General features: G+C 41.1%; 1 protein-coding gene across 1 annotated transcript; it reads left to right on the top strand.

Annotated features, from left to right (window-relative positions):
* Positions 1–1,286: 1,286 nt before the first annotated feature.
* Positions 1,287–23,755, top strand: tprb (translocated promoter region b, nuclear basket protein). The gene is made up of 51 exons (XM_070908609.1): positions 1,287–1,437; positions 1,847–1,951; positions 2,056–2,129; positions 2,444–2,540; positions 2,656–2,759; positions 2,910–3,074; positions 3,373–3,465; positions 3,634–3,714; positions 4,224–4,311; positions 4,495–4,635; positions 5,683–5,786; positions 5,915–6,112; positions 6,409–6,516; positions 6,636–6,862; positions 7,154–7,317; positions 7,794–7,936; positions 8,465–8,613; positions 8,812–8,974; positions 9,110–9,244; positions 9,341–9,481; positions 9,681–9,849; positions 10,341–10,507; positions 10,751–10,903; positions 11,036–11,152; positions 11,558–11,761; positions 12,032–12,219; positions 12,429–12,576; positions 12,749–12,886; positions 13,113–13,244; positions 13,405–13,535; positions 13,651–13,861; positions 14,032–14,178; positions 14,406–14,604; positions 14,711–14,904; positions 15,565–15,626; positions 15,777–15,973; positions 16,172–16,462; positions 16,918–17,072; positions 17,170–17,247; positions 17,702–17,890; positions 18,006–18,161; positions 19,923–20,016; positions 20,747–20,907; positions 21,116–21,169; positions 21,322–21,413; positions 21,556–21,665; positions 21,783–21,881; positions 22,065–22,221; positions 22,553–22,674; positions 22,796–22,891; positions 23,525–23,755. The coding sequence occupies exons 1-51, from the start codon at positions 1,287–1,289 to the stop codon at positions 23,572–23,574; spliced, it is 7,092 nt and encodes a 2,363-aa protein (XP_070764710.1). The 3' UTR covers positions 23,575–23,755.
* Positions 23,756–23,799: the final 44 nt, after the last annotated feature.

The following is a 23,799-nucleotide window of genomic DNA, read 5'->3' as shown; positions in this document are numbered from 1 at the left end:
AAGTACATAAATAGATGGACACATACAGGTAAAAAAAAAAAAACCTCCCTATTTTCTCCTCAGCCCTTAACCCTGTGGTTGGTCAACATGTTTAAAGGGATGACGCGGCTTTGCTCCTTGATGTTTTGTATTATATTGTTCTGCACCTTATTGTAATATAACTGGAAACTGATTGTTCTGCTTGGTCATCTCTGGACTTCCCAGGACTGCACAACTGAAGTTACTCCAAAGAAAAAATATCCATTGCTGAATTAAATCCTCCCACACACACACACACACCAACAACCACAGAAGGTTTCCGACTGACACACACTACTCAGTTGTCTCAGTATATGTTGGCGCCATCTGCTGACCATCTTTGACTTAATAAATGAATGGTTTCAATCCACAATGCACAATTTATTTTATTTTATTTTTTTCTATTGCGGATTGATTTAGCATGAAAGTTTATTCTTGACCTTGGAAACAACAGTTTAACAAAAAAGAATAATTAAAGGCTCACTTACACTTAGCACTCTACACTGGCTTTCTAAAAAGACAGGTGTTGACATCTCCATGACAACTGAGCAAACTTCATTGCACAGTTGAAATCTCCAGGAAAAAGCTAGTTAAGTGGACCTTGAATTAAGATTTTGTCTTGAAATGAACTTTAAATACTCATATAAACCTGTTATGCAGCATGTATTGGAGTCTTACAAAAAAGTCCCTCAGTATTAGGCCTATGTTTCAGTTGTGAAGCAGTCCTGTGCAGGTATTTGGACAATTAAGACAATTCATTGACTTTGTTTGTCACTGATGTTTCAATTTCATCTCCAACCATTTGTAATATTAATAATATTTTACGAAATGAAGTCATGCTAGTGAAACATAATCATTACTGAGAGTTGTAGCAGTAAGCTTTACACATTAATACTTGCTACATAATCATAGCTAGCGACAAAATCTATACTTCTAAAGCTCTATTCATTATTCTCAATTTGTTCAAGACACACTTTACATTTGTTTTGCAGTACTTCTATGGTTTGTGAGCCATGGTCTGTGGAACAATCTTTAGTCTCTCTCGCCAAGCAAAAGTGAAAGCAAAGTAAGCTATTCGTCGCCGAATCTGCACTCTAACTTTCCCACACTCGTGAATATGTCTGTGACATAATATATCAATGGTCTTTTTGTTACACCTGCTTGTTTTTGAAGTTTAATTGTAAGAAATACAACTCCCATAATGCCCCAGTAGCATCGACAAAGTCAAGTCGCAAACTGCGCCTGCTCGAAGTGTTGTTGTCGGAAAAATGGCGGCACTGCTGCTGCAGGAGTTGGAAGGTTCCGAGATTTCTAAGCTACCAAAAACTATTCAAAACAAACTCGAGAGGATTCTTTCGGATCAGCAGTATGAAATCGATTCTTTGAAAGCACAACAGGAACAATTTCGGGTTGACAGCGGTAAGATGTTGCCTGGTATTCTATTAGCTGCGGGGCTAAAGTGTTTTGCTTTGGCCACCATGCACGCATGTCGGTCGGAACAAAGTTAAAGTTAATAATTTTGCTTTGAACGTACTAACATATTAACCTCGGGTTGGTGCTTTTTAAATGTTCGCTTCTATGCCTGCCAACAGCTTTGGGAATTTGGACTACCGCTAACGTTAGGTAAAACTGCAGGTTATCATTAGCCACGATTTGACGCTAATGCTAACGTTAGCTAACCTACTTAGCTAGCTAACAGTCAGTAAAGCGTTAACATAAACAAGATGACATTGAACAGTAGCGAAATAGGGGTTTGGCTAAAGTAACGGTAGTCACGTATGCATTCTAACGTTTCATGTTTGTGTTTTTGCTGACCTTCAACTTACAGAGCAACATTTCTTCGAGAAAGTGAAACAACTTGCTCAGTGTCAGGAAGAATTTTTGTCACAGACTCAAGAACATCTCAAACTCAAAGAGGATTTTACCAAGCTCGGTAAGAGTGAACTGATTGCAATATCAGCTAGCTTGACTCAGCTTCTCTGTGTTGTATTTACACTATACTTCATGATATTGCCTTTCTTCAAATCTCCCCTGTAGACGAGGAACTTAAAAGTGTGCGTGACAAGAACAGGGAATATGAATCCGCCCAGGAGAGGTTGTCATCAGAGCAGGTAAGGCGAACAAAGTCAGCCATGTAATAATGAACACAAACCATGGCAACTGTAGTGACTACTTGTCAGAAGTAGGGCTGTGGTAAAAGTCACAGTAATGGGTGATGTCTACACTTGACTCAGTCAAGCCTATTGGTGTTCATATAGAGAAGAATAATTTGGAAAATGTTAAATAAATAAACACGTTCAACTCCAATGAGTTGATTTTTGAATTGACTAGTTAGTTGAAATGACTAATGGTTATATGGATGTCAGTGTTTTAATTTGTAAGGTGTACCAGCAGTCACTATAGTTAAAATAATGCATTTGTTTAGACTTTGCTGTCAAAAGCCAAAGAGGAACTGGAGGCAGAAAAGCGAGAGCTTGTGCGGACACTGGAGAGGAGATCCTTGGAAGTGGAGCATTTAAATGGTATGGCAGATTAATTAGTCTGGAGACATTTGTTAAAACTTTTTATGTCTAATCGTACATACATACTAACCGTTACTTGGACATGGCACTTATGTTATTTCTGTTGCTCCACCAGATGACTTCAGGCAACTCAATGATAAGTTGGTGGAAGTCAACACCTCCAAGACGGCCTTGCAGAGGAAGTTAGATGAACTTGAAGCAGCTGAAGTAAACATTAAAGTGAGCTATATTGTTGTTTTTACATTGATTTGAATAACATCAGATTTGTATGTAGAGGAAGTGACTTTAGCTATTGCCTTCTACTATACTACACATGTTCCTTTTTATAAATAAGTAACTGTTTAAAGTTGTGGTGGTTTGCCATTACAGTACAAAGAGAAGCGTATGGAACAAGAGAAGGAGTTGCTGCATAGCCAAACATCTTGGCTGAATGAGGAATTGAAGGCTAAGAGTGAGGAACTGCTGTCCCTGTCCCGGCAGAAGGGAAACCAGATCCTGGAACTGAAGTGCAACCTGGAGAACAAGGAAGATGAGGCATGTCTCTTTTTATATAGATAGATAGATAGATAGATAGATAGATATAAATGTTTACAAAGGTGAATGGCATGGAGGAAAAAAAAGCTACTGGTAGTTTTCCACCTTCATAGACAAGCTACAGGGTGGGTACTTTGCAATTTACTTCATACAGTCCCTTACTGCCCAGTCCTCTGCTCATACCTTGGCTGTTAGTAGTTTCTCTATGTATTGAGTTAATGTAAGCACTTTCTTATTAAGGGTCACCATCATCTCCCATGGTCATTACTTAATATGTTTTTTTGCTTGTGACTTTCAGTTGAACAGACTCCAAGAACAAGTGGGCAGTTTGAAGACTTCAAATGACCACCTTCAGAAACAGAATGAGGACTTGATCAGCAAACTAAAAGAAGTATGTGTATGTGTGTGTGTGTGTGGTATTTCTTACAGCCTATATAAGTTTTCATCCTGTCTTGTTTTACAAAGAAGCAAGAAGTACTGTATATTCTGCAACAAATTCATCAGTATTGTAGCACTCAGTGTGAAGCTTAATCATTAACTACATCTTTACTCATTTTAGGCCAAGGAACAACAAGCCACCATGGAGGAAAAGTTCAGAAACGAGCTGAATGCCAACATTAAGCTTTCCAATCTTTACAAGGTATGTATATGTATGACAACAAGCCCATGTGGTGTGGTAGTTTGTACCACTAAAGCATTTACTCCCAGTGATTAATTCCAGCTAAAGTCCATGGAGTATCACTGTTTCACATTTTCAGAATATGCAACCGAACCTCGTGTCTTTTGGCTTATTTGTTTAGATGAGATTTATAATGGTAAAATATGATAGAAAATTTGTGATATATATTTTTTTTTTTATTTAAACAACATCGGAAATCAGGGATGTGATATGTGAACGTTGTGGCAGTACCAGCTCGATCTTTTATCAACTTAAATCACCTGAATTTTGGTGCAGACGTACTGCAGTGATGTTCCACATTTCTCCTTTTCCAAATAAAGTGCTGACGATAAAATAAATGTTACTTATTTCTTTCATATGTGGGTTTATTAGCGCGCCTTATATTTAACATGACTGAATGATTGTACTGTATGATATGGTTAAGTTCCTTTGCCATTGTTTTGCCAACACTAACCCTGTTGTGATGGCAGGGAGCAGCAGCAGATTCTGAGGCAAAAAGCGAAGAGCTGAGTCGGGCAGTGGAGGAGCTGCATAAGCTGCTGAAGGATGCTGGAGAAGGTGCGAGGCTATCACAGAATGACCACAACTAACCATTCCCATTATTTAGTACTTGACTTCCTCCTAGAAGAGAGTCTGAAAATGCTTATTTTTGCTTGTTTAGCTTAGATGTTTAACTGCTAATTTAGTTTCCAGTTGTTAGTAGTCCCTGACGTTTGCTCTTTTTACTCCCATCTGCCACAGCCAACAAGGCCCTTGAGGAGAAGGTGCAGGAGATGAATGGTGCCACCGACAAGAGTGTAGCTGAGCTTAAGGAGAGGATCCAGGGTCTCGAGAAAGAGCTGGACAATGCCAATGAGCTGCTGTCGTGTTCTAAGCTTAGAGGTCTGTTGGGTTGATTCTGGTACTGTTTTGACATTTTAAAGTAAATCCACACAAAAACATTCTTGAATTTAAGATGACCCAACATCAAGCCTGGCAGGGATTTTCTTTTATATGAACAACTATGACCTATGATTAGGGATGCTAATTTTGAAATTATTTTCTGACCGATAGCCGACTCTCATTAACCAATCATTAACAATTAACCGACAAAATTAAAATGTACTATTTAGATTGGATGAATGTCTGTGACCCATTTAAAAATTACCAATAGGCCAACAACAAATGTTTTTTCTTTCGTAAGAAAGGGTTTATTTTTATATGTGCAATAGCAGCACAACAACAGAACATGAGGATTCACACATTGACACACATTGAATTCTCCAGTGCTGAGACACTGTATAGAACATTTAGTAGGCTTTACAGCCTAGATCTCCTATGTTGAAAAATATGTTATTTGCTACTTATTAATAAATAAATGGCCTAGCAAACAGTAGCCGGACTTTTGTAATAGACTAATTCATTATCAAAAGCAGCCGACAGGTTATCAAAACAGAAACTTATTGTTGCATTTGTCAGACCTCAAATAGTCCTAAAATAAGAAACAGGCCAGGCCTACCTCAGTCCTCTCTAGCAGACAGCTTGTCTGCTGGTTTTTATTCAGAAATAGCAATAGTCTGGTGTGCTGTCTGTTGATTGTGAGACGTGCTACGGAGAATACCCACTCGGATGGTACTGATGTTCGGGGAACGCAGAGATAACGCCTCGCTAGAGTGGCCAGCCTCGGGAAGCGCGTCTGAATACTTTTCCACTAGTGAAGAGGATCCAATGAGGGGGGATTGTCGCTCATATAGTTGTCCACGTCTGCCTCTGGGTCATTAGCTTGATGAGGGGTGCTGTAGTCGTCTCTCAGGAGCAACATCATGGCTATTAATTTTTTTTTTTAACTGATAGTATTAATCGGTCAAAATTCGTATTGTCGGTTAACGGTTTATTACTATTAACATCCCTACCTATGATCTCTCCTTATTCCTTGTTTTGAATGTGCAGGCCCTGTCGGTACAACATCTGTGCTCACAGAGGAGCAAATGACAACAATGTCTCCAACAGCAGCGACTGTATCCAAGATAAAGCCCGGCATGAAGCTGACAGAGGTATATGACTGAATTTCAACACCCAAATTACTTTAACCATATTAAGGTTAAGTCTTTTTAGTAGTGTCACACTGGATTGGATGCCCATGTTTCCCATCTTTGATACAAGATGTTATCTGTATTTTCAGTTGTATACAGCATATGTGGAGAGCCAGGAGCAGCTGCAGTTGGAGCGATTAGAGAACAAGCGGGTCAACAAGTACCTGGATGACATTGTGCAGGAAGTGGAAGCAAAAGCCCCTATTCTCAAACGACAAAGGGACGAACATGAGCGCATGCAGAAGTCAGTGGCCAGTCTTTCCGCCAAGCTGGAGCAGGCTGTAAAGGTGGGTAATGCAGACAAGTTGTGTGTATGTTCAGAAGAATGGGATTTTCTATTAGATGACATTTCTGTTTTTCCTGCATTGTTACTTTGTTTGTGTTCATGTGTAAGAGCAAATTTTATGGTTTGTACAATAAATAAATACATTTCACAGTGGAGCTAAATGGGTAAAATAATACTGATAATTTGTTTATTTTGAAACTGGTTAGTAAAGAATACATTCTGCATTACATTATAGCTTCTGTGCTTAAAGTCAGCAATTATTGATAGTACTTTTTCATGTATGTGTGTTTACTTCAGGAGGTGCACCGTCTGCAGAAGGAGGCTGATGAAGCTAACAAGCGCTCCTCTGTTCTGGAAAGAGACAACCAGAGGTGTGAACTGCAGTTGGGAGACATGGCTCAGCAGGTGGGTTCTCACTCTCCTCCTCCAGTTTAAAGGATAATACTGGTTATTTTCAGGAAATATGTATCTTCAGATTTATCCAAATTCTTATTTTCCATGCCGTCCTTGGTCTGTCCTGCCAGGTGCGTGTGCTGTTGATCGAGCTGGAAGAGGCTCGTGGAAACCATGTGGTTCATGAAGAGGAAGTGAGCTCAGCAGATGTCAGCAGCACATCAGAGGTGATCAGCCAACACTTGGTGACCTTCCGCAGTGTAGAGGAGCTACAGCAGCAGAACCAGCGTCTTCTGGTGGCCCTCAGGGAGCTCAGTGATGCCCAGGAGAAAGAGGAGTTTGAGGCGACAGGCAATAAGTACGTTAGAATGTGTGCAGATTTCTTTTTGTTTCTTCTTTTTGTTTCTTGCAATAAACAAACAGAACTGTAAGTCAGTTAACTGTTTGTTTGTTTTTTTAACCCTAACCCATGTCTTGCCGCCCAAAGTCAACAAAACTGGGGGGAAACAATGCTAAAGAATAAGAGAGCTAAGCATAAAAACACCCAAAAATGCCATCTCAATCTAAATTTTGTATTCATAAATACATTATTATAAGTAACCAAAGATGTCAAATTGTTAGTTATGCTAATAAAGATGAATTGTTACAGGCGTGGTGAACTGGAGCACAGTTTAGAAAAAGCCCAGGTTGAGCTGGAGTCCCTGAAGGAGCAACGCAGTCAACAGGTTAAGATGACTGAGTCCATCGTGAGGCAGAGGGACATGTACCGTGTGCTGCTGGCTCAGGCTACCGGAGTCAGCTTCCCTCAGCAAGGTAACAGACAAGAGAAAATGTATACTGTTGACACAAGACTGGACTTCATGTACATGAGCATTTAAATACATTAAGCACAGGAAATCATTCCTGCCTGTGGCCATCAAACTGTTCAACTCCTCCCTCTGAGTGTCAGACACTCAGAAGAAACAGACTAGAAATCTGGACCTCCCTCTACATATACTACCTTACTATTACTTATTCTTAAATGTCAGTGCAATACATATATAGTCATACACAATAGTGCAGTACATACATTTTATATTTTGTACATACTGTTATTTCTAAATTTATGCGGCTTTCTACTCTTGAATGGGAGCACCGGTACTGTACAATTTCCCCCCGGGGATCAATTAAGTATTTCTGATTCTGATTCTGATTAAAGTAGTTCAGTTTCAGTCACACACCACTTTCTCTTATACAGTGTTGTGATGATTTTTCCTATTTCACTGAACTTGTGAGTGTTTTTCCTTAAGGTACGCCACCTGAGGAGTTCTCGCTGACATCCACCCCCCGACGCTCACCTGCTGCAATTCCCACCACAGGAACGCCCACTGCACTCGTCTCCATGGCAACAGAGTCTACTGAAGCATTGGAGGCCAAGGCAGCTTTGCGACAGGTGAGTGCCACATTTGCCAGACAACATTTAAATTGTCATATGTTCACACACTGCCATGGCTTCGGCTGTCCAGATTTCTTATAGTGAGGCTATCTGTGGACTGGTCACCCACTGCACTGATGTTTTGTTTGATTTGTTTCCCATGTCTGCCACTAGATGGCAACATATATATATTGAATATTAAATTATATGCCCTACAAATTATTACTTTTTGTGGCTAATGATGCCAGAGAATTAATTGTGATGGGGAAAAAGTGCAACAGTGCCAAGTGGGCAAATTAGAAATAAACTGAACAAAGGTTTTTGGTTTATTTGGTCCTTATTTTATTGAAAAGTCATCAGAAAATGTAATTCAGTGGTACAGCAGTGATGTGTATGGAACTACAGTTGCAGACCCAGGTTTCAGTGAACACTGATGACCAGTGATTAACATTTGACAGTCTCATATGAATGGATCGAAGTGTTTCTCAGACAACAATAACCATGAATGTGATGAAATAAAATATAACTGTCTGGTTGCGTCTGCAGTTGCAGGAGGTGTTCACCACCTATAAGAAGGAGCGTGTTGAGAGTGACAAGGCACTGACTGAGCAGAGCGAGAAGCTCCAGGAGCAGCTCTCTGACCTCCACTCCCAGAAGACCAAGATAGCCACCCAGCTGGAGTTTGCCTCCAAGAGGTCAGTTGAAAAAAAAAATATATATATATAAGAACGAACAGCTTGCCTTAAGAAAGTAATTACTATTCTAATGTAATTATTAAAGTAAAACGACACTTGGCCATTGCTTCTTCTGGTTTACTCAACACTTAATGTACCTTAAAGAATACATAGAAGAGCACATATGCCACTAAAAACACACTGTGTCAACAACATCAGGTATGAGATGCTGCAGGACAACGTTGAGGGCTACAGGAAAGAGATTGCTTCCCTCATAGAGAAAGGACAGAAAATGGCAGCTTCAACACAGAAGCATGAGCAGACCATCCACACTTTGAATGAGGATCTGAGAGCTGCCAAAGAGAAACTCACCATGGCTGAGGTTTGTCTTCGTTCCAGCAACCTTTTCCTTTTCCAAGTCAATGTTTGTGCCAGAGTTTTCTTTGCATTTCATCATCACTGAGGTCAATTGCAGTGGTGCACAATTTGAGTTAGACTTATTTCACCCGTCTCTTAGGGTCGTGCTGAGAGTCTGCGTAAGGAGAGAGACATGCTGAAGCTGGTGGAGTCCAGACTGAGTCAGGAGAAAGAGACCATCCACAGCCAACAACACACCCAGAACCTGCTGCTGACCAACCTCCAGACCATTCAGGTAATCCATGAGTATGAAATTCTCACTTATTGTCTCTCACACACACACACACACACACAAGCACAGTTCAGAATTATAACTGCCGTGCTCTTTTAGGCCTCTCTTGAGCGTTCGGAGACTGATACACGTCAGCGTCTAAACAGCCAGTTGGAGAAGCAGGAACGAGAGATCTCCCAGCTGCAGAAGAGGCTGGAGCATGAGGTGGAACAGCGCCATCTGCTCAACAGAAACCAGGAAGTAAGCAGAAAATTGAATGGTTGTCTATCTGCTGGTATACAAGATTGTTCCACCAAGTTATGTCTGCCTTAGTTATAATCAAAGGGGTTGTGGTGTACTGATAAATCAATAATGTTCAATGTGTTTAAAGAACAACTTAACAGGGAATTCAATAGTTTGCTCACCGTACTTCTTAATGTCACTCATTGCTCATGCATAGATCCAGTTGATGGACGCAAAGAGGCAGCTGGAGACACAGGTGGCTTTACACCAGAAGACCAAGGAGCTGCTGAATGCTGCTGAGTTGGAGGTCAACACCCTCAGGCTGCAGCAAGGCAGCAGCGAAGCACGTCACATCCTGAGCTCCCCCTCCACACCCATTATCAGAGGTTGGCACAAACACACACACATACAGGCAGCAGTATGTCACACAACAGCACAAATGTATGGAATTTACATTGGTTGTCATCCAATCCCATGTCATTGGAAGTTAGTGATTATGGCTTCTTGAAAAGTAACTAACTATTGTGCTCTAGACTGACCATTTTTATGCTAGTTTGCATTTTTTGGGAAGGTAATAAAAGTAAATTGCTAAAATCTTAAGGCTCCATCTCTTTTTCTTGTCAACCTGCCCAGTTTTATATTGACCGACTTTTTAAAAAAAGAAATTTTCAAGGATGCTGTGGTCTCACTAGCTCATGTTGTTCTAACAGGTTACATGAGACGGAATCCAGTAAAAGAGCCAATTACATGTCTAAGCCACAGTTACCAATATAATAGTGTTGTCCTCAGTCCACAATCTATCCTCCACTCTTAAAAGCACATACTTAATATACTGTTGTCAAATTGCACCTCTGCCACTGATTCTTCCTACTTTCAGGCCTGCAGGGTTCAGATCAAGACAAAGAGGACTTACAGGGTCGCCTGCGGCTGGCTGAAACCCGCGCAGAGGAGCTGGCAGAGAGCCTCAGGGTTGCCACCTCCAGCATGGAGCAGTACAGAGCCATGGCTCAGAGCCTGGAGGAGTCCCTGGACAAAGAGAAACAGGTGCAAAACAAACCCAAACTGCCAAACTTGGCATTAAGATTTTTGAAAATGCAATCTTTCAAAATGCTGCATTTTCAATAAACTGAGTACTGAGTACCAGGTGTGCATCATACCATGCTAAGTTTGACAAAAGTCCTGCTTGATTTTTTTTGTTTTGTTTTTTGTACACACATTAGAATTTTTGATTTAAAATTGTATTTATATTATTATTCATTTTTATATTTGCAAATGCCTAATGACCAGGTAACAGAGCAGGCACGCTCATCCATTGAAGCTCGTATGAAGGAGGCTGAGAAGCAGCACCTTAAACTGGAGGAGAAGCTTCTGGAAGCAGAGAAAGGCAAACAAGACTTAGAGGAGCAGAAGAGGAGAGCCATGGCCTCTCTGGAGGAGCAGGTATATTAAATTCTAAAAAGAATTTCACATATTGAATCAAAATGCTGCATTTAGATTTTCCTATGAAATAAAAAGTTATTCAATACTATACAAGTGAGGAAAGCCATTTTGATTTTGTTGTGTGTTTGTTAGGTGAACGGTCTAAGGAGAAGTCTCAGCAGTACCCAGGCAGATCACCAGGCGGTGCTACAGCGAGTGGCGGTAGCTGAAGCCCAGCAGCAACAAGCTCTACAAGACAGCCAGGAGCAGGTAAGCAGCTATTTTAAAACATAGAGGAATATGACTATGATCATTTCTTATTAATTGGGAATGTTCTAGTGAAGGCTGATGCAATCACCTGTTAATGTAATCAGATCTGAATCTGATTACTGTTTGGTTCCTGTTCTCAAATACGTTTTTAGAGAAAGCTCCTACAGAAGAAAAGCCACCACACGTCATGTCCACATTTTATCCCTAACATTTTGCATAATATGGATTTCATAAAATATTCCTCTGTACAACTCTATATCAAATGTATTAGGTTATTTTACTTAAATCTTCAGTCATTAGTGCAAGTATTTGATATTGCATAGCAACAAAAATAGCAACTTTAATTAAATTATATTACTTTTAACATGCAGAGATAATATCGAATCTTCTCTTCCATTTTTTAAGGCTAAGCTTGCAGCTGAAGCACAAGACAAGTATGAGCGGGAGATGATGCTGCATGCAGCAGACGTGGAGGCCCTGCAGGCTGCTAAGGCTCAGGCCCTGCAGGCTGCCGGGCACAAACACCAGCTGGAGGAGAGAGCCCAGAGGATCAGCGCTGAGCTACTGGAGGCCAGGGTCTCCTGGGAGGAGCAGGAAAAGATCCTCAAGGTTAGTCGTAGAGGGGATTTGTTGGATATATAGGTGATGACCAGACAGATATAGTAACATGGAGTTTACACAAAATTCAGGAACATCTTTTGCACAGTCAAATTGAACATTGTAAGCCTAACAATTTATTTCAAGGCCCTTTGATTCGACCATATTTTAAGGTGTTTTCCCAACCACTGTTGATCATTTATCTTCTAGTAGAAATGAATTGTAATTTCAATCTTAATTTCTTATTCATTTAACGTAATTTCTTTCTTACTCATATTATAGGAGGAGATGTCCAAGATGGAGAGCCGCTATGAGGAATTGCAGAGGCAGAACACCCTCTTGCATGAGCAGATCCAGACGATGAGCAGCAAGATGGCTGACAATTTGCAACGTGCTGCCAGTGAGAGTCCCATGAACATCTCCCTGACTGAAGAGGGCAAATCTCAAGACCAAGTCCTTGAGATTCTCAGGTAAAGCATGTTTATCTCAAATCAGAATCTTGCCAATGAAATCTATCTTGGTAAATTTGAAAAATCAAGAAAAAATTAATGAAGGTTTTGATTTCTCTATCTCTACTCTTGAGCCACTTTGACCTTTTTGTACCGCCTACCCATTGTCTTGTTCCTGTATTTCCATGTTCTCGACTATTCTCGATATCCATATTTGTTCTTTATCACAGGTTCGTGCGTCGGGAGAAGGAGATTTCAGAGTCTCGTTTTGAGGTTGCCCAAGGGGAGAGTTTGCGTTACCGTCTGAGGGTGGAGCACCTGGAGCGAGAGCTGAAGGAGTTGCAGGACAGCTTGAGTGCCGCAAAGGAGAGGATGCAGGTATGTTTTTAATACTCACTGACACTGTTACCAATATTGTTGTTTACAACAACCACTTTTTCTTCAACTAGGAAAGATTGCAGCTTTGCAGGTGTAGGGAACATACAGGCCGGCAGACTGTGTATTTTTTGACTCTATTTGTGACTAAAATCCCAATGCTAATCGCACTCAGGTGACTGCGAAGACCCTGGCTCAGCATGATGAGCTGATGAAGAAGACAGAAACAATGAGCATCCTGATGGAGACCAACAAGATGCTGAGAGAGGAGAAGGACAAGATGGAGCAAGAACTGCAGCAAACCCAAGCTAAGGTACCGGTTGTGTTTTATAGAAAAATGTAGTGCTTGTGTTGAATTTGATGTGTACTCCTATAATATGCTTTAAAAAAAATATGCTTTTTTTTAATGCCTTTGTACACTTGTAACCTCTTCACGCCATTATGCTGGTATACAAGCTGACAAGTTACATTGTATTACAAGTATTCCTGAGTGAACCTCCAAACCCAAACAGTTTCAGCTCATCTTCAGTGTGTTTCAGGTGCAAAAGCTGGAGTCAGACATCATGCCACTGCAGCAAGCCAACTCTGAGCTGAGTGAGAAGAGCGGCATGCTGCAGGCGGAGAAGAAGATACTGGAAGAGGAGATCAAGCGCTGGAAAGCTCGGACCCAGGTCTGTGGCAGGAATAGAAAGGGGGCAAAAATAATAACGCTGCTTGTTAAGAAGGGGAAAATACATCTGTCATTAGAAAAGTAGATTGTATTGCTTGTAACATGTATTAAGAAGAAGTGATGACCATGTTATTCCTAATCATTCTCACATTTTTTTTTAGCATTTGGTGAGCCAGCAAAAAGATTCAGATCCAGAAGAGTACAAGCGTCTGCACTCTGAAAAGGAGGCACATCTCAAACGCATTCAGCAGCTCACTGAGGAGAGCACCAGACTTAAAGCAGAGGTTGCCAGGTGAAGTACTTTAACTCTTGAATTTTTCTTGAGCTGTATATTAAGTGTTTACTTTTTCTCCCTTCAATCCTACTGGTACCATTCATTTTCACACTCTCTTCATTTCTCCCTTTAGGTCCAATAATGTCATGACATCCCTGCAAAGCCAGATACAGAACCTGCGTGACAATATGAGTAAGATAACTGAGGAGAGGAACGTGCTAAAAAAGGAAGTAGAGACCAAGAACCAGGAACTCCTGGAGAAGGTGCGAACTATCACCCAGGTCAAGAAGATTGGACGCCGCTACAAGACTCAGTACGATGAACTCAAGGTGGAACATGACAAGGTGAGAGCTCAGTAGCTGATAAAATCACTGCTTAGTCTGTAATGCAAAGCTTTAAACAATACGTGCACGGTTGTATTAAACTTTTCAATCTATTTTGAATATTTGCCTAAAGCCACCCCTTTTGTGCTGGTTTGAGCGTAATTAATCTTTCCTACTGCATTTTCCTCCAGATTGTAGCTGAGGCCGCAGCAGGCCCATCCCAAGAAGAGGAGGCTCGTCAAGCCTCAGTTCAGGAGCTGCAGAGCCTCAGAGATTCTCTGAGCCAGGCCGAAGCCAAGACCAGAGAGCTGGAAGGACAGCTTGAGAACCTCAACAAGGTTAAACATCATTTCAGCCAAAACCTTTGACTGAACTGTCCACTTTGTAGTTAAATTAGTGCTCTTCTTAGCCTTCTATTAGGTGATTAGTTTGCAAGATCATATATTTTGCATTGTTAACAGTTTACATCACTGCAAAAATATTCTTGGAAAGGGCAGTTTATAGACAGTGCTCCAGTCTTTTCTACATACATTGATTAGTGTCATGTCTTCCTGGCCTGTGACAGGTGGTTACAGAGCGTGAGACTGAAGTGCGTAATGCCCAGGAGCAGTCCTCCAGGCTGCAGACGGAGCTGACCAGGCTGAGGCAGGAGCTGCAGGATAAAGTTTCTCAGGATGACGCGCAAAGACAGCAGATGACTGAGAAGGAGGAGAAGACCAGGAAGGCCATCGTTTATGCCAAGCAGAAGATCAGCCAGCTCATGGGTGAGAGGGTGTCCCTCATATTACAACCAGTGGACCTTATTTTTTAGATCCCTCTCTTCTATTTATACCTATTGTGTTGTTGCTTGTTTGCTTTATTTATGTCCAGGCACCAAAGACCAGCTGCAGAAGGAAAATGAGGAGCTAAAGCAACAGCGTGAGGAGCTGGAGGTACGAGTGAGCGCTCTCAAGTCTCAATATGAGGGCCGCCTGAGTCGACAGGAGAGAGAACTGAGAGACCTGCGAGGCCAACAGGAGCGACAAGAGCAGAGAGACGAGCAACCTGAAGCAGGCCCCAGCAAGGTGAGAGTCTGCTTTAAAGTTTTCACAAGACACACATTTTCATTTTTGTTTAGTTTTTTTTCACAGAATACTCCCTCAGATAAACACGTCGCAGTTGGTAATTTGCAGTGGGCAAGATGTACTCTACATTATGTTGAGCTATACAAAACGCAAATGGTTTAATTTGCATTTACATATAGACAGGAATATCCATTATTCATTCAGTCAGCTGTCATAAAGCAAACTGATAACAAAAAAACATTAGTTACCTATAAATGCTAAAAACAGGATGTCAAGAAAAGAGGTGGAACTTTTATATCAGCAGTGTTTTTGTTTACAAACGAAATCATCTGTAGATGTCAGTTTTGTTGGTAACTTTCCCATAAGCTCCTAGAAATTACATCAACTTTTCATCACTGTAAAATGAATCCTAACTTCAGGTTTTGTTCATAGAGCCAGAAATCATTTGTGAAGAGCTTGTAACTTCTACATAAGCGTATGTGACAACTGCTCCTCAATGGGCAATTTCTTGAATACATAGTTGATAATAAGATCATACAATGGCAACTTCCTGATGTCTAAAAAGCATGTCTAGTGACATTGTTGCATGTTTGGTGAAACATCTTGTTCATCTCCATCCTGACTTTGTCTTTCTTTTCTGATTTTCAGACCCAGGAGCAGCAGAGGAGCACAGAGCAGAGACAGATCAGTCTGAAGACCACCCCAGCTGCAGACAGGGGCAGGTATGATTACACAAACGCTAAAACTGCTTATCATTTATAAGTTTATACTTCAGTGCAACATGAATATATAGAAGTGAGCGGATCATACTTTTTTTTTTAAATGTCCATTTGTAGAGTCATTATTCATGTCCTGATCTTTGTCTCTGTCAGTGCCAGCACATCTGAGCCTCCAACTGCCAACATTAAGCCAACACCTGTAGTGGCTACAGCCAGCAAGCAGCCTGTCAATCCGGGGAACAAACCCACTCCAAGAGCAAGCATCAGGCCTATGATCACCCCAGCCACTGTACCCACCCCAACACCCACGGCCACTGTCATGCCCACCACACAGGTGGAGACCCAGGAAGGTAAGTCTAACTGTGAGGCTTCAGATACTTCCAAAGGAGGATTGCCCCTAAAGATTGTCAGAGTGTCAAAAGTTATTTTAGCAAAGGTATGCCTTTACAAAGGGCTTGTCCTCTGTGCTTGTGTTAGGTCTAATTAATGCAGCGACAGGTTCAATGAAAAGCTGAATCTGTTTGCCACTAACTTAAACTCCTCTACAGCAATGCAGTCCACCGAAGGCCCTCCAGTGGAGCATGTGACTGTGTACGGCAGTGCCAGCGGATCTGTGCGCTCCGCCAGCCCGAACGTCCAGACCACTTTAGCTAGCCCCATGCTGACTGTGCAGCAGCCCCAGACACAGGCCACAGCATTTGTCCAACCAACTCAGCAACAGAGCGTGACCCATGCAGAGCCAGCCAACCAGGAGCCACCACCTGTGGTCATTGAGGCAACACCTAGCTCGCAGGTGGAATGGCCTTCAACGTCCTCCACCTCCTCTGTGTTTGGGACTGGTGAGAAACTAGACTTTTTGAAGTTGAGTTGATTGTAGGTTTATTTTGAAAGAGATACAGCAGAGGTACATGTGCATATTATAATGACCTCCTCAATACTAGATTTAATGCCCATTTTTTTCTTTACAGCATCTTTTAAAGAGAAAAAATGTGGTGTTGGTCTTTATACAGACTCAGTCTTTTGGAGTTGTGTCATACAAGTTGGGAAAATATAGTCAAGTCTATTTTGTGTACTTGCTGCTACAGATGCTACAATGATAGACATGAGTGCAGGCCCACCTTGTTGGTACAGCTATCCAGTATGAGCCACATTTAGTTTCTGTTGTATTTATTATTTGCTCCTTTTTGGAATATATTTTGATTAAGCAACCATTTAGCCATGGTGTGGATTTAAAAGTATAATTTGACCTCAGTATCAGGGAGAAGTCTAAACAATACACATGCCTTATCTCTAGTTTCAGCAACGCCAGGAACCTCATCCATGTCCAAGAGGCCTCGTGAGGAGGAGGAGAGTGCCACCATGGTCACTGACACAGAGGCCACTCAGGAGGATACCTCCAGGGCTCCTATACCTAAGAAGCTGCGCATCATCCAGAGAGTGGGTCCAGAGGTGAGGAGGGGGGGTTCATAGAAATCTTAATATGTGTCTTTAAGGATCTGAAAACTGGTACAGTTGTGTCATGTAGCATGTTGTATGTTCTCCTCAGGAGGAGGTGCTGGTGGAGGACAGTTCTGAGGCTGAGGGGGTGGTGCCAACAGACAGTCAAGATGGTGAAGCAAGCCAGGTTGGCCATCACCTGATAAAAATAATAACAATTCCAAAGAAGCTCATTGCAGTAATGAGATATTAGCTTCACTTTCCCTGTTAATCACATTGTTTCACCATGCAAACAGGATGTTCTGTCATTTAGAGAGGATGAATATGCTGCAAATTCTTTTACATCTGCTTCTCACCTGTCAATGCAAAAAAACCTGAATGCTCCTTTTATGTTGGAAGAGTTATAAGCTGAAATGTCTTATAGCTATAGACTTGACATGAAGTCCTATCTCCTGAGAAACAATGTACTGGTAAACAGGTCTAACAGGTAGGGGTAGTTTAAGCAGCATTAATGTGGTAATTACTTGTTGGTACAAGTTGTATCACAACTTTTTATGGAAGATCTTAGTTTTTCCAAAAAAAAAAGAGTATAGATGAATAGATTGCATGTTGTTCATAGTGCCCGTTGTTTCGCCCTGCAGACAGAGGAGTTTTCAACACTAGAGGAAGGAGATGAGGGTGCAGCCTCCCAGTCTGTCACGATGGACCAAGAGGTTACCCTGAGCCAAAGTGACACCCCTGACCAGGTGGAGCAGGAAGTAATCATCATAGTAACCGACACCGAGAGTGAGGATGACCAGGAAGAGGAGGATGAAGAGGAAGAGGAGCAGGTAGAGAGTTTTCTGATGAGGATTTTAAAAGGCAATATGACACCAGTCGCAGAATTTGTCTTTTAAAAATGTCTTGGTTTCCTGCCACCAATGATTTGACCACTGCTCAATGTAGGACTACGATGAGGAGGAAGAAGAGGAAGATGAAGAAGAGGAGGAGGAAGATGAAGAGGATGAAGAGGAAGATGATGGCGAGATGGGGGAGGAAGGAGAAGACAGTAACGAGGGGAGCGGAGACGGCAACGAGGCCTATGAAGGAGATGACACAGAGGTTTGAATATGACACATAATGCACTCACAGTTACAACTTTGACCTTTTATACATCCTCGCCCCCACAGCGTCACATCCAGTACACCATGTTAACCCTTCCCACGCTTTCAGTCAAGAGATTTATGTACCATTTCCAGCTCACACACTCAGTTTTTCCACACTGTCTCGTCTCACTGTCACTTGCATTTTACACACTCTACGTGTGTCGTAACGTTCTGTCTGCGCGAATGCAGCATGTGTGTTGACTTTAGTTGTTTACCTGTTCACTCTCGTCTTGGTTGCACATGTTTAGTGTGATGAGTCAGAGTCTGCAAAGGGACAGTAAACAGGTTTTCACTTGTAATCTGCATGTGTGAAAGTTGTTTGAAGTGGGGAAATGCATAAACCACTGTCTGATGTTTTTAAATTGACTACTTTTTTGAAGGCAGTTGTTGGCAGAACATGGGCCATACCCGCTGCAACAATGGCCGAAGTTTATTACAAAACTATTGAATATAAAATGTAGGTGCCAACAAGAGTAGTATGAGACACTTAAGATATATGAGCGGGGTTGTTCACAGTAGAAAGCCAGTTTTTGTAACTTTGTACTTTTGACTTTTCCCTGAATTCTCTAAACCTGGATGGAAAGTAAGACAATACAAATCAAATGATCACTGAATAATGAAATACAGCTTTCTTTTTAATGAAACATATTTATTCAACTATGAAAGCAGCATTTAACATTCATGAAATTCTATATTACATAGAATATATTACTCAAATTATTGGGTTAGTCTCAAATTTAAATCTTAGATTTAAGGCTAACAAATATGTGTTGTGTGTTTCCCAAAAACAGAGTCAAGAAAAAAGACGGCACTTCAAAAACAACAGAATCACCTAATGTGTTGATCTTTTTAGGGGAATTTTATTCATTGTCAGTGGGCTGACACGTCTGCTGATGCATTGCATGAAGCCATCATCAGCCCATGTATGACAGCAGTGTATCATTTAATGTTGTTTCATCATGGTAATCATGTTTGGTGGCCTTATTTTTTACTTTTTGTATCGATGGTGGTTTCATGATTAAATGGTGTTCTGTTTTCTTGTTGTTGTTGTTTTTTTCCCTTAGCTCAACAGTCGGAAAATGCATTTCCAATATTGAGAAAGAAAGTAGAATCGTATTGTATATACAAATGGAAATGTCTATCTTTGTGTGTTACAGCTAATGATTCCCAATACTGGGTTTGTCTGCTAACTTTAAATGGTTATTTTCTTTTTAGAGGCAGCATCACAGATAAGACCCTAAAATGTGTAAAAAAAGAAAAAATCCAAGGCACCTTCATAATATAATATATAATAACACACAAAAGCATAACAAATTAATGATTTTGTCTGATTTGAAATTGTGTGTATACTGTATAAAGCTTGCCTGGGTCCTCAACATTTTAAACTAAAATATATATATGGAAGTATATGAGTGTTTTTACACAGAATGTTTGGCCTTTTCTGAAGGGCATCTTTGTTCCATATAGGGAGGAAATGAATCATAATCTGTATGTGGTGCTCTGCCAGTATATCCTGGCATCTATAGTGTGTGGGAACCATCCCGTAACCTGCTTCATCTGATTCTACCCAACTGCTGTTCTTTGCTACTCATCTTCACATTTCCTCTTTTTCACTCTACTTCTTTATTTGCCCTTGTTTTAACTTTTTTAAAATTCTACTCCTTTTCTCTTACCACCCATTTTCTTTATTATTTCATTTTGTTCTTTCCTTTCTCAGGGAGCTGATGTAACAGACCCGGGCACAGAGACAGAGGAGAGTTTAGGGGCGTTGGACTCCACCCAGAGGCCAGCAGATTCCCAGACACCCAGCTGTAAGATCCAGGAAACCCTGTCGAACGCACAGACTCTCACAAACTGTCCCGCCATCCCATTAGTTATCTGACACTTCACGATGACTGAGGAAGATGTAATATGTTGTTGTCTGTCTGAAGGGAAGAGTGGTACAAGTGGTAGTCAAAATAAAGGTCATGTCCAACAAGGGCACATAAAGGTTGCTTTACTTTGAAAGTAAATCAGATGAATTAAGTTATTTTGTGGCCTTATATAGCTGGGGTCTTACATGTAGAACTCAAATTGATTATATTAGACCGCTGGGGGGCCCATGATTACAAAAACAATGGTTCCAATAGGGAACCAGCCAGATTTTTAAAAAGGGTAGAAAAAAACAAATAATCACTCCAAACAAAACAGTACAGTAAAGAATAATGTAGCTTAGCTGAAAGATTTTTTTTTCTGCTGACCGAAAAGGTGTAGGCAGTCAATAGCGCCTTCTATTTTTACCTGAATGTTTCTTAAATTTACATATTCCTCTTAAATCATATTGACTTTCTCATATTTTTAAACTTTTGGATGCTTTCAAGTAATCATTAGTTTTTGATCTTAAACATAATTTGTGCTGTTGAATTTTAGAGCCTATGATTAATTTAGAATGAGTTGGTTAGTGAGTTAGTTGATTTGTTCATATTCTTAGCTCTGATCCAGTGTATTTATTTAAAATAAAATGACCATCCGTTTATTTGAGCATTTCTATTATTTTTGTAGTTGACGGCAGTGCAATGGAGGCCTTCTCTTCAGAACAACCTATCACAAGCTCTGGTACAAGGATGCCCCAGTCACCACGGAGACCGACACATCAGCTGCCCGCTCGCCTGAACATCCACCCAGCCCCAACATCAGAACTGGGGCCACCAGCTCAGGTTCAGGTATGAGGGAAGGTTAATCTGTCCTATGAATAAAAAAAGAACATTGTTTTGGGTTATTGTTTATTGATTCATGTGATTTTTTTTATGGCATAACTCACCCATAACTTTTTTGCAAATGTGCATTTCACAGTATTAGTCTTTTACTGTCATCTCTGTGTAGATCGTAACACTGCTAATCAGCTGTTGTTTTTTAAATGTACCTTCACAGCGTATCCCTGTTCGTCGAGTCCCTCAGCTCACTCCCGGGCTGCCAGGCAGCACTGTAAGTCCTCTACAACTGGAGAACGTCAGAGAATTTGCAGTCATTACATTAACATTACATTTACACAAATGTTGATGAGGAACTTTTACTCCTGTGTTTCTTTGTGTGTGCATGTTTGAGTCAAAACTTTCTGCCATACTCTCCCTCTGCAGCAGCACTTCTTTGATGATGATGACAGGATGGTTCCCAGCACTCCCACTCTGGTGGTGCCTCACCGCGCCGATGGTTGTGACCAGGCCATCCAGTAAGTTTCACACGTGTACACAGACCAGGCGGGAAGTCAGAATGCCTGGGAAACATTTGATATTTGAAAATCATTTAAAATCTACCACTTTGTTGTCTGATGGCACTGGATGACTGTGTCTGTTATTTTTTGTGTTTGTCAGTTCTCCCCAAGTGGCTGGTGTGCCTCGCTTCAGGTTTGGTCTTTCAGAGGACATGCCACAGACCAGCTCCTCCTCGCACTCTGACCTGGGACAGCTCGCATCACAAGGAGGTAATCCTGCAGAGTGACAGTTCATGTAAAACAGCATTAAACATCCCACCAGCTAACTGCAACAGAAAGATGAGTGTAGTGTTTTTTACAGAACCTGAAAGCGTTTTTTGTCTTCAGGTCTTGGGATGTATGAAAGCCCCTTGTTTCTTGCAACTCATGAAGAGGAGTCTGGTGGACGCAGCGTTCCCACTACACCGTTACAAGTTGCAGCACCAGGTATCAGTCTCTGTCAGTCTGATATGAAGGGATCGGTTTTGTTACAGACCCACCCTTTTCATCAACATACTCATCACAGTTTACAGTCAGTAAGCTGGGTGGAAATGTTCAGATTTGGGAGTGCTATCAGAAGCTACAACAACATCAGTGAGTGTATCTTGTTTGTGTGTTCCTCTCTTCCAGTAACGGTGTTCTCAGAGGTGGCTCAGTCTGACACCACTGAGCACGCCTCCCAGTCGGTTCCCATGGTGAGCACGTCCACACCGGGCCTGGTTGTGCCAGGAGCAGCCAGCACAGGGGAGGAGAGAGACGACGTCTTCCTGGAGCCAGACACTGATAGGTGAGACTTGCTCCTCTGCTGTTTGCCAATCTTTTCATGAAGTGTCTCTTTTTTTGGCTGCTGTTGAAAGTCAGACCTCTGGCTCTCCAGTCAGCAAGCTTTTCCCTGCCCCCTTTTTTAAAAGCAGTGTTCATTATTTGTTGCAAACTTCAAGCCTGTTATGACCTTTTTTTTTTCACTGAAAATCAGTTGCTCTCTCCATCGAACATAAAACTACTGACTGTAGAAGTTAGCAGGTATTATCTTGCATTCAGGTTTTTACAGGTAATTTTAAGGACTATATAATCTGATCAGATCATATGCGTGTTGTGTGTTGGTCTGTTTATTCCAGGTCCAGTGCAGAAGTGTCAGTGGATCCAGTGGTCTCGCAGGGAGATCTAGAGGAGCCAAGCCAGCCATCTGACAAGGCCAGCCTCCCCTCCACCAGCCAGGAGCCCTCCTCCAGCTCTGCAGGTAGTGTAGCCACATGACTGTGCAGATCCCTGCTGTGAATTACTGTTTTTATCATTTAGTTTATCTCTTTATGTATCTTAATTAGTGTACAGTTCTGATTGATGTGTTATGTTTTGTCTAGACACAAGCAGTGCTCCACCTAAACCCTCTAGACCTGGACCCAGCAGACAGCTGCAGCGCTGGCCAGAACACCGCGGTGGCCGCATGAAGAGAGGAGGTCAGCAGCATTCCTCAAGCCTCTCACCTCATTTTCTGTCACCTCTCTACTGTCTAATAAAGGCATAAGATGAAGAAACAAATACTACATAAAAAATCTGCAGCATAAACCCAGTAGTATCACACCCGGTCACACATTTTTTTAATCAATGCTTCCATATTTATTGTAAATCATATATCAAATTACAAATTGCCAGATTGTTTCAGGGTTTTTTTTGAAAAACTTGAATAATAAAATATGATATTATTGCTCTTTAATAATATAGTTTTTACAGATTGTTGCATGCCTGAAAAATAGTACTGAATCAACCTGAACCGATCATCTTGTCTTTTATTCACTAGCACGTAATGCACATTGATTCCAGTGCAGCATGTTTTTTGGCAGCTGTACATGCTTTATGATGGTTCTGACCAACAGTCATGATGTGCACACATCTTGGCAAAGCATTTGTTTGATTTGAATTACCAGTCATAGCATTTAGTATATTTTCATATGTTATAATTCAGTTTAATGTTGATAAGAATAACAACATCATTCTTTTACATTTCATACAGATTTTATACAGCCACTGTACAGAATCTTTACATCAGCATAGCAGGCTTTGTTTTTAAAAAACATTTTATATCTCAACAGGTCAAGGATTTCCTTCTCGCGGTGTACATGGGAGACGATTTGCGAGATGAAGCACTAATGAGAAAACTTGACAACCATGACTGGAGGACTCATCAGAAACACATTTTCCTATCAGAGTTCAGATTCTGTATTCAGCCTTGATCATGTTCACATGTTCTGAAGCCTGTTGTTTTTTAGTTTTAGTTTTTTAATGTGCTTGTAAAGTACCTTTTGTTATCAGTCCATTCTGAATCAGTGTGTTTTATGAAGAATGTAATAAACTTTAAACTATAAGA

The sequence above is a fragment of the Enoplosus armatus genome, chromosome 7, assembly GCF_043641665.1.
Source record: "Enoplosus armatus isolate fEnoArm2 chromosome 7, fEnoArm2.hap1, whole genome shotgun sequence".
In the NCBI taxonomy this organism is placed as follows: domain Eukaryota; kingdom Metazoa; phylum Chordata; class Actinopteri; order Centrarchiformes; family Enoplosidae; genus Enoplosus; species Enoplosus armatus.
The sequence above is the reverse complement of the archived record's forward strand: the minus strand, read 5'-3'. Positions and strand labels throughout refer to the sequence as shown.